This window comes from Ambystoma mexicanum, chromosome 13 (genome assembly GCF_040938575.1).
Source record: "Ambystoma mexicanum isolate Mex_15411 chromosome 13, UKY_AmexF1_1, whole genome shotgun sequence".
NCBI classification, from domain to species: Eukaryota; Metazoa; Chordata; class Amphibia; order Caudata; family Ambystomatidae; genus Ambystoma; species Ambystoma mexicanum.
This window is the reverse complement of record NC_090938.1, coordinates 106,417,330-106,433,096: the sequence shown is the minus strand read 5'-3', so window position 1 is coordinate 106,433,096 and position 15,767 is coordinate 106,417,330. Positions and strand designations below refer to the sequence as shown.

The following is a 15,767-nucleotide window of genomic DNA, read 5'->3' as shown; positions in this document are numbered from 1 at the left end:
GATCCCTCTCAACGAGATGTTCCGTCAGGCGATCCTGTGGTGGGGTACCCGCTCCAATCTGTCGGCGGGCACGGACTTTCAGACCCCAGCTCACCAGGTGACGGTGACGACAGACACCTCCCTGGAAGGTTGGGGAGCGCACTCCGGAGATCTTCATGCGAGAGGCCTTTGGTTTCCAGAGGAGAAGTCACTCCACATCAACATCTTGGAGCTCCGCGCAGTGTTCTGGGCCCTCGGGTCCTTTCTTCCGTCCCTCAAAGGCAAGGTGGTGAGGATCTTCACCGACAACACCACCACGATGTTCTACATCCGGAAGCAGGGCGGAACCAGATCCCCAGCCCTATCCAAGGAAGCCCGGGATCTGTGGCATTGGGCCGTCGCCCAAGGGACGTTTCTGGTGCCTCTTCATCTGGCAGGAATAAAAAACACGATTGCCGACTCACTCAGCAGAGAGCTGCGCTCGTGCCACGAGTGGGAACTACGCCATGATCAAGTGGATCGACTCTTCCGTCGATGGGGCGAACCCCAAATCGATCTCTTTGCGACGAATTCCAAGTGCCGGAGGTTCGCCAGCAGGTTCCCCCCAGCCGAGGAGCATGGGCGATGCTTTCTCGTTCCCCTGGGACGGCCTATTTCTTTATGCGTTCCCTCCGCTGCCGTTGCTGCTCCGGCTCATCAACCAGCTCAAGAGGTCCCGGTGCAGGATGATCCTCGTCGCACCGGCGTGGCCGAGACACATCTGGTTCCCGGACCTTCTGGACTTGTCAACGTCCACACCAGGCAAGCTGCCGACGGACGCAGACCTTCTCTCTAGGGAAGGAGGCGCCATTCTTCACCACAACCCTGAGTCGCTGAACTTGCAGGCCTGGCTCCTGCAGCACTAGAGTTTGGAGGGTACGACATCCCGGCCGACTGCAGAGAGGTTCTTGCAAAGGCCAGGGCGTCCTCAACTCTCAAGTGCTACGGACATAAATGGAAGAGGTTCTCTGTCTGGTGCCGTGCACAGAAGATTAACCGTCTGCGGATTGCGGCCACCCAAGTATTGCCGTAACTACTGTCATTGGCCAAGGCTGGACTAGCTCACGCTTCCATCAAGATACATCTGGCCGCCATCTCACGATACACCAGAACTACTGGACGGGCGTCCTTGTGGTCTCATCGACTGGTGAAGGAATTTATGAAAGGATTGTTCCGATCATTCCTGCCGGTGAAGGCCCCTGCCCCGGCGTGGGAGCTCAACGTGGTGCTGACCAGGCTCATGGGGCCCCCATTTGAGCCTATGCTTTCGGCACCGTTGAAGTTTGTCCTGGAAGACAGCGTTTCTTGTGGCCATCACCTCCGCACGACGAGTGGGAGAGATCCAGGCCCCATCTTGCAAGCCGCCATACTTGACGTTTCACGACACTAGGGTGGTGCTGAGGACGCACCCCTCCTTCATGCCCAAGGTGCCATCGGACTTCCACCTCAACAAACCCTTGGTGTTGCCAGTTTACCTCCTGTCTCCTTCATCACCGGCTGAAAGGACTCTGCACTCGCTGGACGTAGCTAGAGCGCTGAAGTTCTACGTGGACCGCACGAAGAGTTTTCGGAAGACATCACAGCTGTTTGTAAACTTTGGGACTGTGAATCAAGGGAAGGCTCTCTCGAAGACTTCCATTTCCAGATGGCTCTCCGGCTGCATCATGCACTGTCACCGGTTGGCAAACCGACCGCTGCCCGGCCGTCCGAGAGCCCATTCGACCAGAGCGATCGCTGCTACCACGGCGTTCCTGTCTGTTGTGCCCCTGCTGGACCTCTGCAGGGCTGCGACGTGGAGGTCGACGCACACCTTCACAAGATTCTACTGCGTCGATCGGGACTCCAGGGAGAAGTCCAGGGTCGGCTAAACAGTGCTGCGCAACCTGTTCGCTTAAGGTGAGCCTGGTGAGGAGGTAAGAGATGCTTAATGTTGAGTTGTTGTATTGCTTAATGTTGAGCCTGTTGCCACCTCCCGTGGTTGTGCATGTGTGTACTGCTATGTATTCTCTTATTCATGAGCATGTGCAACCATGCCAGACCCCATGCTGGAGAAGGAACAAGTTACTTACCTGTAACTGTTGTTCTCCAGCATGGGTCTGGCATGGATTCACATGCGAACCCTCCCACCAACCCCTCTGCGGTTTTTCACTTGGTCATACTGCCACTTTAAGTGCTACCAAATCTGAGGATGGCTGCCAGAGGTGGGGCTTAGGGAGAGGGCAGTCATTGGCTGGGGGCAGTATGACCCAGAGACCAGTGATTGGTTACTACTAAGAAAGACAGATCAGAAACAAAACTGATGCTGATTTTTTTCTATACCGAGGATTCCCGGCCTGACTGGGAATATTCATGAGCATGTGAATCCATGCCAGACCCATGCTGGAGAACCACAGTTACAGGTAAGTAACTTGTTCCTTCATTCAGTTTTTTCACTTATTTCCTCTGACTCAATCTACTAGGCCTCCTCGTGAGTTTAACCAGAACTGCGCAGTGCATCCACTCCTTCCTCACTCCTTGGCCAAACCTCTGCCCTCCTATGGCTCCATCTCTCCCTTATTCTCTAACTGCTACACTATCACCTATCCACCTTCTCTCCAGGTCCAGCAGGAACCAGCACAAAAAAGATACGAGTGCAATCCCTGTACTTCCCATTGCGGACACCTATGTCAGTGCTTCCTCTAGAGGTTTTTAATGATATCCCTTTCTCTGTCCCCACTCCTGATCGCTAGACCCCCCCCCCCCCCCCCACACCCCCAATGATCTCATCTCCACTCTCTCTCTCCTTCCTAACACTCTATTAACGGTGGCACCAAGTGGGAAGTCCTCTTGACTGGCTTCGCATCCTCTCTTTGCTTCGTTAATGTCTATCACACTGGCACCATTCCGTTTCAGGGTCCTCAACCCAACCTTCTCTTTGACTACATCCTGCCTTCTCTCATGAACTTACTTCGCCTGCATCCCCCCCTCCCCCTTGTACCCTTTCCCTTCCATCTGAATGGTGTACCACCCCCATGTACCCCACCTCAGAAATCCTTCAAAAGCACAGACCACCTCCACCTGGCGACTCCGAATGCCCGCTCAGCCATCAAACACGCCTCCGACATCTGTCTCCTCCTTGAAGACATTGACCTCGACATTCCCACTCTTAATGATACTTGGTTCAATTCCAGCTCAGTCACTGCCTTTGACTCCCTCGCGGGGGGTATGCAGTGTTTGCCTTAATCTTCCTTGTGTGGTTATCTGCTTTCCTCTGACCTACCCAGACCTATTCCTCTTTTGAAAGCCTAGTTTGCAAATTGGTCACATCTCCCACTGTTAGGCAGAATCCTTTGCAGTTCCCTTGGGAAACACTGCAAAAAGATTAAGACTACAGGAGTAAGCAGTAAACCCAATTGGTAGCAGTCTGTACCACTCAGATTTACCTGATAGCTGTGGCTGAGCAGTCAGACTTCTCTCAAAATGAGTAGGGCAGTATACAGAGGATACACAATAGGGCCAAAAACAGTGTAGCAAACAAACACTGACCAGAGCTTGGTATCAAAAGTATATAATTTATTTAAAACATACTTTAGGAAATACACTAAACACTCTAAATCAAAGCAAGTTCAAGCACAGTCGGACACTAAACACTCTAAATCATAGCAAGTTCAAACAGTCAGATAAAGTATACACACCTCCCTTAATAATTAGACAAGTCTAGGTTAAACCACCACTAGTTGTAAAAACAGATGCGAGCGCTTAACTTAGATAGCACTCCAATAATTAAGTTGGAGGGAGAGAAAAAGACAGGTCATGAAAATAAACAGTTCCAAACACTTTTCTAAGACCACAGCAAGTTAGTGAAGGCAAAGTCTACTCTAGAGCCAAAGTTCATAGGCCAGGGCCACTTTAAATGGAACAAGGCGAAATGTGCCCAAGATCACACAGTTTGAAAATGCACTCAATTCTTTGCCAAAATGTTCAAATGAGGTTGGTTCGATGCGAAAGATAGTTAGAAGCTCTGGGGGCCAACCCAGTTGGAAAGCCAAGGATTTAAGGGTCACCTTTAGCGATCCGAAGAAAGGGAGGCCAGGCAGAACGCAGTACCTTTTTGAAAGTGAGGAAGCTCCAGCGGTGGCAGTTGTTCCTGGCAGCAGGTGCAGTTCGTGGTTTCGACCAGGGGAAGAGAAGATCTCGTCGAGGAGCAAACTTGGAGTCGTTGCACTGGCCAGGGATGAAACCAGCCGCGGAGTTCGTTTGGTTAAAAGGTGCGTTCCTTTTATTGGCGGTCCCATTGGACTGAAGCTTGGCTATCCGGCCGCCGGGGTGCTTGGCACAGGCGATTCGACCAAGGGACGTCCTGGAAGGCAAATGTCGAACTGGTTGTCCCCACCAGCTCATAGGGAGAAGACTCTTGCAGCAGAAGATCTTCTCTTGTCTTTGGGAAAGTGGTGAGGTCGTTGCAGCAGGGCTCCACCGGTGGTGTCGTCGTTGGAGATGGCACAGCTTCTCCCCTCTTCGGATTTCTTAGGTCCTGTGGTGAATTTTGAAGTTCCAGTCCCAAAAGCCCTGCTTTTATGCAGAAAAACCCCCATTGACCAGCCTAGCTGTCACTCATACATGCTAAGTGGTGAGCCGGGCGGCTCACCACTGGGCCAATCAAGACAGAGTGCGACTTGGGTTGCTAAGGCAATGCAGTCCAGGGTGCCAATTCCCCCCACCCACACATCCTGTGAATCCCAGACAGAGTGGCACCAGTTGGAGGGATTCTGTAGAGAAGCCCGCCAAAAAGTGTAACAAAGGGTCCGACCTTGGTTGGAGTTACAGAGACGGACACGTACGCCATTTTGCAAAAGAGTTCTAGCAAAAAGACCCAACCGGGGATTTAATAATTAAATAAACCGTCGGTATCTTTACAATGCACCAAAAAAGTGATGCGTTTAAAATGAATGGGAAAATCACATAGGAAATATTCTGGTGGAATATTTCGCGTGGTAACCACTGCCACCAGCCAGAAACTCGACAAGTGGGGATTGAACCGTGCCTCCTTGGAAACAGACCCAGGGGTAATCGAATTAACCCCTTCCAGTACTTCCACAATATGATGGTTTGTACTGTTTCTGTTCACAATTCTGGACTAATAAAGCCAATGGTGACTTTACATGCCCTAGGAGACAGTAGTCAGTCCCAGGGTATGGAGTCTGTTTGGGGGTCACTATGACACCCCTGTGTTACTGCACTGAGGGTGCTTTGTAACGCATCTACCAAAACAGATGATACGCTATGGAGTAGCCCATAAGCACATACCAAGTCAAAGACATACCTCAAATCATGCCTAAGAGTGGGAAGGAAAGAGTCTCGCTCTTAGCAGGAGAAAAAAAAAAACCAAAAGTCCAGCAAAGCTGCTGGGGGACTCACTAGGTTTGGGAAATTAGCCGTATAAGAGAATTCTCCTTAACACCCACCCCCACCATAACCATCACTATGATCTACCGGCATCCCGGCGCCTCCTCCCTATTCCCTGCTGAATGGGCTGACTTCTGCTCCTCTTTACTTTCTTCCACCTCTCACCTTCTCCTCTTGGGTGATTTCAACATTCAACTGGATTCTCCTGGCTCTGCATCCACTCTGTTCATTGACCTCTGCTCCTCGCTTTCCCCTCTCCATTCTCCCTTTTGGGTCAACCCACACAGCTGGACACTTTGGGTGCCCTCATACACTCTTGCCTCTCTTCCCCACATCAGTCACCTCTCTCTCTCCTGGACAGACCACTCTCTCCTCTCATCCCTTTTGGGTCCCATTGGCCCCCACATACCCCACCAAAAGCCACTCCAACCTCATTCACGAACACCCGCCCTATGAAACAAGTGACTGCAGCTGCCTTCGCCTCCCCACCTCTGATTCTACCTCTGACTGCCCTCAGCAACCTCCATCTTTCCATCACCAGCATTCTTGACATTCCTACCCCAGTCATGAGGATCCATATGAAACCTGCCTCTAAGCGTACCACTTGGTACGACACCGAACTTGCAGCCCCGAAACCAAAGTGCAGGGCAGCAGAATGTAAGTGGCAAACCTCTGGCTCATCCTCTGACAAACTGGCCTGCCTCCTGCTCCAAAGGCAATACAGATCTCCATCCGTGCAACGAAAAGAGCCCACATTCGGGCACGGGTCTCGGGCGCATTCCAATAACTTGGCTGAACTTTTTCAAATCTGGCAGGAACTAGCCAACCCCTCAAGTCTTCGTCTCCCTTTCTCCATCCCACGCCTTGTGCAATGCACTGGCCTCACACTTTGCCACCAAAACTCAGAACATTCTGACCACGCTCTCTACTCTGCCTCACAACCCCGCCCCTCTGCGCGCACACACACCTCTGCCCTCTTTCCTCCTTCTCTTCTGTCACACCTGAGAAAGTTGAGTTGTCCGCTCCATGAAGGTCTCTTTTAAACAGGTCTCCCCTTGCTCATACAGGATCATCAAGGATAACATTTGCTCTCTTGCCCCTGCTCTCACTGATTACTGCAATCACTCTTATCACTGGATCTTTCCCCTCCCCCTTAAGCACTCCTTTGTGCACCCACTCCTGAAAAAAAACTTCCTCTGACCCTACATGCCGTGCCAGCTATCACCCTATCTCCATCAGCCATTTCCTGGGGAAACTACTTGAGAAGATGGCCTTGCCTCAACTTAACTTGCACTGAACTTTTTGGTGGCCTTCATGACCATCAATCTGGATTCGAGCATCCAGAGGCACAAACTGCTCTTCTGGACACCTGTGAAGAACTGCTGGCATCTCTGGACTCCAATTCCTCAGCTGTCCTTATCCTTCTCGATATTTACTCTGCATTTGACATAACCATTCCATCCTCGTAGAAAGGCTCCGCAATACACTTGGTATCTAGGAACGGGCACTGGATTGGCTTTCTCCTTCCTCACTAACCGCTCTTCCCAAGCCATCCTGGGCCCTTTCTCCTCCTCATCTACACCTTCTCCTCCAACTTCCAGTGTTGGACGGGGCACCGCTCTTTAGGCTCCTTGCTGACCCTCTTTCACCCTCCATCGATTAATACCTATCTGCCATCCATTCCTGGTGAGCTTCCAATGATCTCTGCCTCAACGCCTGTAAAATGGAGATGCTTCCCATTGGGGACCCCTGCACCCCCCCTTCCCCTCACTCTGGCCTTCCTCCGTGGGCTCTCTGCCTACACCTTCAACTGAAGCCAGAAGTCTTGGAGTAATCTTCAAGTCCTTTCTCTCCTTCCTCCTTCACACTCAGGACATTGCCAAGAAGTCCAACTATCAGCTCTTCCTTCTCAAAGAAATTCTACCTTTTCTCACTTCCCCTCAGAGGCTCAATGTGACTCAAGCCCTGGTTCTCTCTAGACTGGACTACTGTAACAGCCTACTCCTAAATCTGCCTTCTTCCACTCTGTGACCTCTTTAGCTTATCCGAAATAGGGCAGCACGACTTATCCTTGTCTTTAAGCCCAGGGACTGCATCTCTCCTGCACTTGAGTGCCTTCACTGGCTCTTGGCTGCTGCACAGATTACATTCAAATCCCTCTGCATCATCCACAAGGCTATCTGGGCCAGGGGACCACTATCTTAAACTTTCTCACTAAATACACCCCCTCTAGATACCGTCCCTCTCTGGCACCAACTCCTTGTGTGTAAAGCGTTTTGCTAAACAGAGGGCACGGGGTCGCTCTTTCCTGTGCTAGCTCCCTCCTTTGGAATAGCCTCCCCCTCTCCCTGCGCCGTGAGCAGGATCTTCTCAAATTCCAGAAGCTCCTTCTTTTCTGACTCCTTCCCTCCTTCTCTCCTCTGCTAATCTCACAGTTGCTGTATTAGTGTTCTTGACCCTTGTGCATCTTCGGGGCCTTGACCTCTCACACCAATTCTCCCCAGCTCCTATTTAGCTGCAGCACTTTGCATCTGCACACCCTCCGCCCTGGAGACTCACACTTGCACCGCCCGCGGCCCAGGTGCGTAGCCCCCAACATTCCTAGCACTTCGTTCCATGGCTCACTGTCGAGCTCGGGCGCCCCAGCACTTACCCCCTCTTCCTTCTTCCTTTCCGCACTTGCACGCTCTAAATACTCACAAGGCATAGTTGGTTCGTCCCTCCCCCTCTGCTCTTAATATTGTGTTGTAATTGTATTTTCCCACCCTACCTGCCATGTGGGCGCTTTGAAACCGTATATTCTTATTATATAAGCGCCTAACAAGCAAATAAATTGGACTTTGGCTAACCTTTCAGTGTCTTCCCTGTTTAACATACATAGGGTGGCCTCCTAAAATTAGAACCCTCCCCCCGGCTGATTTTTAGAAATCCATCTCAACAGTTACTTCAGAAGGCTAGTTTTTTTTGCGTCCGAACAAGAGCTGTCAAAGCGAAAAGTCACTTTGTTGGTGTCTGTTAACTGAAGAAAGGACCACCACTCTGGAGATTACCTCGGAGGACTCCCAGACACGATGCAGACATTGATCAGTGGTGGCCATGCCAAAGAAATTGCGACAGTTGCTGTAGTGGTGGAAACTAAGAAACTGGTCTTGCAAAGCCCATCTTCCTGATAGACTACCGAAGCGTGAGGGAAATGCTGGTTTCATAAGCTGAGGGTCTGTGGAGTCCCAAGACTCGACTCTGGATGAGGACTGATGCAGTCAGGGATCCCAATTTGAAGCTGGCCCGACCACAGGATGGTTCCAGGAAGCTTCAGAAAGCAGGATCCTCAAACAGGTCAAGATTGGTTGTTCTGACCAGTCCAAGGGTTGCATCACAGATGAAATGCCTTAAGGAGATTAGCGAAGGAGCAGAGCTGCACCGGGGATTGTTGAAGAAAATGCTGATGGCTGGCTTCCAATGAGGAATTTTGGGTTTTCCGGAGGCTCCTCGTCTTAGTGGTCATTGTTCTAAAGACAACAAATTAATTGCTGCAGGAGTCCATTCAAACTGGTAGGTACTGTCCAATCCTGGTTAGCCTCTGGCCAATTTATCTGCCCAGCAACGAACACTTTGATATGGACTGGAACCAGAGGGTCCCAGCCACCACATCCGGCCACACACACACACAGACTACACTTTGCCTGCATCAGTATAAAGTTTCCCTGGGAAAGGGCTTTCCATATGACATTTCCAGAAGTACACCTCTTGTCCGGACTGTCGGATTTGATTCTCACACAATTAAGACATTGTGGGTGAACCTAACTGGCTGCCATCAGGATCTCTAAACACTAAGACACTACTTAATATCATTTATTTGCTCAAAACCTGCAATAAAAATACTTAACTGCAACAACCAGCTGCCTTCTACGATTGTTTCTCCCTGCTGCCTTCCTCTCAATTTGGTTGTATGTTAATTTATCCCCAGTTTTTTGCAGCCTTTTTTACTGAAAATGTACCCGAAAAAAACGAATGGAATTGTTTTATTTGGGGGGAGGGTTGCTCCTCCAACCTCCTCACCCTACCCCTCATATGTCCTCACCCCCCGATAATTTTTTTTTTCTTTTTTCAGGTAAACATTTTCTGCTAGCAATACAGTGAAAAAATGGCAATGAATGTTGTACCCTCAATTTTAAATAATTTTAGCTAAATGCAAGTCATTTGTGCTTCATCCCTTTGTCCATGCTCTGCAAGACTATTCATAGCCATCCAGCCTATTATTCCACTATTCCTTGGACATCAGCCACCTCAGTGTCTTCAGGTGGTGCGCCCCTTTCTTGAAAGGAGCTGTGGTTAGCCTGAAGAATAACAGTCGAAGTTACTTTATTTACAAGGATATTTAAAAAATGTTATCCAGCCAGACTGCTTGAGAGGGCCCTTCTCGAAAACCACATTGATGGCAGTTCCAACCTTGACATTTTTTTAGATGGATGTCAAATCTGGATTCTGCTTTTGTCTCCCTGCTAGATTGAGTCTTCGCAAATTCTTCTACTGTCAATGCCTTGATACTCCAGACCCTATTCGAGGGCTTAAACACGGTCTACCACCAGATGTTACAGGACAGCATTTAGCCATTTGCTATTTTCCAGTGCACCACTACCTTGACTGCCGCTTTCCTAAACTGTAGAAAGCAAAGGATCCTGGTATTGGCATTTCTCTCTTCCTATTACCCCCGGTCTTCCACAAGGCTGCCCTTTATTACTAATCTTCAGCCCCTAGCTGAAGGTGGCTTGTGTAGAAATGAAGGTGAAAAATAAAGGGACACATTCACTGCGCTGGTAGCTGTAGGAATTGGCCAGTGCACCACAAACAAAATGAGTGGAGCAGGCCAGTGAGTGAAAGCCTCGCACCCAAGACCAGCTTAGGCGCCAGACTAAAAGCAGATATACCTAGGAAACTGCATTGAATTAATTGGAGGAAAGTTGCAAAAATAAATTCTTCACTAATACATTGGCTACGGTCTGGTTCTGTCATGTGTTTTGGAGAAAGAGCCTATAACAAGGCCAGAAAATGGTGGCAAGAAAACAGGTGAAACTTATCCATCTTTCACTGTCTCCATTGGCTGCCTGCTGCAAAAAAACAATTCAAGCCAGGCTTGATTGTTCCCAAAACCCTGCGCAGACTAAGTGCCTAATTCCTGATCCTTAATTTAACTCTGCATTTTCTACAGGAAACTACACTTGGCCAATGCCAATATCCTCTGCAAATCAGAAATCCAAAAGAAATGTAAAGGATTAAATTCCTTCTTGTTACACGAATGGTTGAGCTTCCTCAACAACAAGCCACCCCAAACCTTCCCTTCTATAACACGTTTTAGTTTATCTTGCCTGTGCACTGTATGGCTATTTTGTCATTTAAAAACATAAAAATCTGAAAATGTATGTAAGGCTATAAAGCACAAACCTAGGTGGAAAGCAGTGGTGTGCTACACATGTAGGCCACTGGGTGTGCAAATTGGTAGTCGCCTGTAGTCTTCAATTTTGTAATGGTCCTTGAACTGCTGCGTCTTTGGTTCCTTCTGAAATGCAGGAAAGAAGCTACCTTAAGTTGAGGGAGTGTAGCTTAAGTTCTTTATTTTAATGTTTTTTTTTTACTCCATTCTCTGGCTTTTTTTTATTTTTTACTCCATTCTCTGGCTTATGGTGTTGCCTTTGATTCTAGTGTGTTCTTTGGTGGGGACGGTGTCTTGGACATCAGTGCATTGTAGATGGAAAACATGTAGGGGTGTAGCCGGTGAAGTTCCTTGGACATGGTGATACTTTAGTTTGCTCGAAAAACCAGAATCTAACCTTGCCTGAGTGAGAGGTTCAAAATGAAGTCAAGTATGTGCTGGACAGAAATGTGCTTGATTTTTCAAATTGTTCTCATTTAATTTCTCATAGTGCACAGACTGAGTACGTTGTAAATGTCACCTTATGGAAAGGTTGACTGCACATGGGTAGAGTTCAGTGCTCCACTTAAAACTGCACCATAGTATCACTGGGAATGGTAGGGAATGCTAGGACATTATTGTGGTTTGCAACATTTGAGGAGGTAATGTCCCTTCTCTAATTGGAAGTTTAGATAGCAGAACACCACATGCACTCTTTTAGGTAGACCCCAGACCGCCAACAGTTTGCGATGTAGTATAATTGTCAGTGCTCGTATGGGTGGGTATAAATGAATGCATTGCAGTCACTCCCTTGCTGCTGCTGGATATTTTAGGTAGCAATTGTAAATCTTGAATTTGGCTTTAGGCTTTTATAATTCTTTTCCTCTTTACCGGGAAGGGATTGTCACTTCAGAGAAGAACCCCATTTTAAATAATGGCAAACCTGTTATTACAAAACACTTGGCACAGCCTCTCTTGAACAATGCTAGCCTGTTAAAACGACCAGTGTCCCTTATGAGTAGGGGGGTCTCTTTCCTTGCATCCATAAATGCATCCACCACTTTAAGCCTCTTAGAAAACTAGTTTGATAATTTAACTGTTTTGAGTCTTAGTTGTTGGTACCCAAGCTATCTATAACACTGGTGCCTTCTCTCTTTTTCTCTTCCAGCAGCATTCTAACCCAGGGCACGCAGGGCCTTTTCCAGTTGTTTCAGTCCACAACAACTCTATAAACCCAACTAGTCCAACAACGGCATCCATGGCAAATGCCAACCGTGGTCCAACCAGCCCATCCGTCACAGCCATAGAACTGATCCCATCAGTTACAAACCCTGAGAACCTCCCTTCTCTACCAGACATCCCACCCATACAGGTTAGTAGGTCAGAGCATTTTTCCTCGTGGCTCAGATGAAGTGTAAGGATTACCTATTGTATTATTTAATGCTTGATTTTGCTGCATGTGTTGCAGTAGTGCCATTCTAAATCTGTTTAGCAAGAGGTACGGACCATTGCATTCCGAGGAAGTGTTTTGTCATTCAGACAGGCCTGTTTGTTTCAGCTAAATTCATAGTAATCAAAATGAAGGCAAATAAAATAAATCCATGAAATGGGCTTGTAAGCTGTGTTGAATTCTGAAAGTGAAGTAAAGTATGTTTAGCTCTTCCTGCCTACTGGTTGGGAATATGCTGAAGAACCCAGAGCTGGCTTTTTGAAAAAAATAAGTGGCTGTGAATTTGAGATTTGGATCCCTCTGTGTGCTGTTTGTGTGCATGCCGCCACCCATGCTGTGCACTGCTAACATAGCATCTTATATTTGGTTTTGTGACAAACATTGTGGATCTCTCCTTTTGTCTGCTCTTACATAGTTCTTTTTTTTTTTTTTTAACGGTTTTTGGTTCTGGTAATCCCTAGGACATTAGTTGGTGTTTCTTGCATGCAAACCCATATCCTTTCTCCAACCTAAAGAAAATATCATGGCTCCAGTGACATTCCTTCTGCATAATCTTGTGTGCATCCTACAGCAGACCAATTTAATAATAGACCTACTGTGAACAGGTCCTTTCATCTAACCTCAGTCAACTCTCTTGTTCTGGGGCAATCGACTTGATAGTTCTAACTTAGTAGTACTGAATCCCTTTTCTGCATCAGAGCTATACTGGGATTCGGAAAATGTCCAAACACTAATGCAAAAGAATGCAAAGTGATTAAGTGAAGGTCTGAGATCCAAGAAAGCAGACTAAACTTATAAGGTCTTCACAGCATTTATTCCTATGCCCTCCCTGTTGCCGAAGTCCACCTTTTCGAATGAAAGGTTATGATGGTACTGAAATTGAGACTTGCATACGTGCTCCTAGAGTCTCAGTTCCTCTGTTGTGAATGGTTTAGTCTAGTTTGGCATTCTTTTTCAGAACTCCCTGCTAGGGGACTTTTCCTCAAGTCCTACTGGCAATAAGACTTTAGTAAGCTATACCAGTGGTTTGTAGACCCCCCCCCCCAACTCTTAGTATCAGTCTGTACTAGCTCAGGACCTTGGTAGTGTGGCAGAGCAGTCAGGCTTATCTTAAGAAGATGATGTGAACTGTAGGTAAGTACACTGAATCTTGGGCACAGCAAAGAAGCACTTACACTTATTATATAAAAGGTATAAATTCTATTTACACCAGAATCACCTAAGTACTTCAAACGTTTATACGAGAGCACTTAAGATTACTTGATGATACACTTCAAAGGACACTTTCACTTTTCGTGTTTGTTCACGGTTACATTTGTGGCAATGTTAGAGAGGGAAAAGACAATTATTGTATTATTGGTTATTGTGCACTCATGCGGTTTCCCTCAGTTAATACACTAATGCACTTACTCTGCAAACACATAGTAAAGTCACTTAAAGGGAAGAAAATGGTTAGTGTAACATAAGCTTATTTCAAGGTTCTAGAGACTGTTTCTTCGCCTAGTACATTTTTTAAATACAAAAACACAACCCTAGCTAAAGTTAGTTTGGAGAGGGCTTGAAGTCTTGACAAGTAGCGAATTACGAAGAGTCCCTGAAGCAGCAAGTTAACTAACAAGGGAGTCCCCAAAACTGACTCTAAGGGGAAACGAGCAGTGGCTTCAGTCTGAGGTGAGGGGGTTGCCCTGGACACCTCTACTTGCACGCCAATGCTCTGGAGCGACTTCTTGAAATTGGGCTGGGGTGGACTGACATGTATGGAATTCTGGAGATTTCCCGGCAGGCCTCTGCTCTCTGGGCCTCTTTGTGTGGTAATCTATTTTATTTCCGCATTTGCTCATACGAAAAGGGTTGTTCTGGCTGAAAATGTGTAATATGGGGCCACTTTGAACACTATTTCCAGGGCCTCTTTTGGTTCCCAGTCCACCCCTGGAATTGGGTAAGCAATACTTACCCCCGCCTACCCCCCCACAGTACTAGAGTAGAAGAACCTGTTTGTGCTGGATGCTCCACGATGTTGCAGCTCTGGACCCGACCTCCGGAATCATGGTCTGATAACTGAGGGCAAGCCAATGGAAGGGATCTCTCAGCAGCAGTCTCGAGAGAGAGGACCTGTTCAGCAACTTCTTGGGTCACTCAGCGGTTTTGGCGCATTTTCTGCAGCACCAGCAAAGGACACGGATCGCACTGTCAATCTTCTTTGCTTCCTGCAGTCACACACTCTGGTGAGGGGATCTGAGCAAGTTGGATCAGATCTGTGGTGTGTCCTTGCGGGTTCAGCCGGGATTTGGACGGATTCAGCCTTTCTACGATGCTGCACTTGAAAAGGGCAGCAGGTCTCTTGGTATTGGGGTTCTGCAGCTCTGGAAAGCTCCTAGGACCCCGGTAGATGACTTGTTTCAAAGTTAGGTGGGTGGGGGTTGGCAATCCTTTCAGCACAGCCAGCTGACCAGTTTGAACTGGATTCTCACAGGCAGCCTAGAAGATGAAGGGCTGCAGGGTTTTCGACTCCTCCCTCGCTTCATGCATTCAGACACCCTGGAGCTTGGGCGGGGAGTCCACAGGACTCTCGCCCAAGATAAAAATCACACAAAGGAATTTACTGCCCTGCAGGTCAGGGCAAGGAACAAGAAAGGGCATGCAACGCTGAAATGGCGAAAAAAGACTGCAGCCATTTTGGTAAAATGGGCAGCCATGGGTGCCTTTTACCGGTGCTGTGCAAACGGCCTGCGGTAAAGGTGCACGTTAGAGAGAATTCTCAGAAATGTGCTAATTCATCTCTACCTTAGAGACCCCTAGCCCTTTTTGCTGGACTTTAGGACTTTCAATCTCTAACCTGAAGAGAGTGAGACCCAGCTCCCACTCTCGTATTTTTCTGTGATTTGGACATTGTTTCTTTTTGACTTTGGAGTCTGACAAACTCCATAGGCATCATCTTTGCATTGTGACACACTGCGCCTTCAGTGCAGTGGTACAAGGAAGTCTTAGATTTCCCAAAGGTTTAAATACCTTCACTAGGTGAACCTACTGTTTTTTTTTTTTTTTTTTTATTTATTAACCTGTTTAAGGTTTTTTACAAATCTGTGCTGTGGTGAACTGTGTTTGTGCTACTTCTAAGAAATTAGACCCAGAACTTACGACACCACTCTCACATTTCCTTGAAGGTCTCTTGCTGGTTTTGCAGGCGACAAAGTACTGTCACTGGCTTTTGCCAGAGCTACTTCAAGGAATTTAGCTGCCGCTTTGGACCATCTGGTGGAATCGCCTGCAATTAGCCGAAACCTACTGTTTCCAAGTACAGTGAAGTTGACTTTACTTAAATTTTGTAACTTTCTAGACCCAGCACACACGATCTTACCATAGGGTACTGGAGGGGGTTACTTAGTATCCCCTTTGTCTAGTCTCTCATGTAACAATTTTGTTACCTTTTCTGCAATTAATGGCTGGTGGCATTGGTTTACTTTTTACTACCATTGTGTGTTTTCACCGCAGGCTGCAATTGCA

At 47.6% G+C, this 15,767-nt stretch overlaps 1 protein-coding gene across 5 annotated transcripts in view; it reads left to right on the top strand.

Annotated features, from left to right (window-relative positions):
• TRIM33 (tripartite motif containing 33) overlaps positions 1-15,767 on the top strand; it is a 1,358,766-nt gene that overhangs the window by 557,135 nt on the left and 785,864 nt on the right. For 2 of the 5 annotated variants that reach the window (XM_069633393.1, XM_069633391.1), the window contains exon 11: positions 11,985-12,185. The exons of 1 other annotated variant lie outside the window; for it this stretch is intronic. In XM_069633393.1, the coding sequence (XP_069489494.1) occupies positions 11,985-12,185 (201 nt within the window). Of the gene's footprint in view, positions 1-11,981; positions 12,186-15,767 lie in introns of all 5 variants that reach the window. 2 more of the 5 variants (XM_069633392.1, XM_069633390.1) reach the window with 1 other exon arrangement.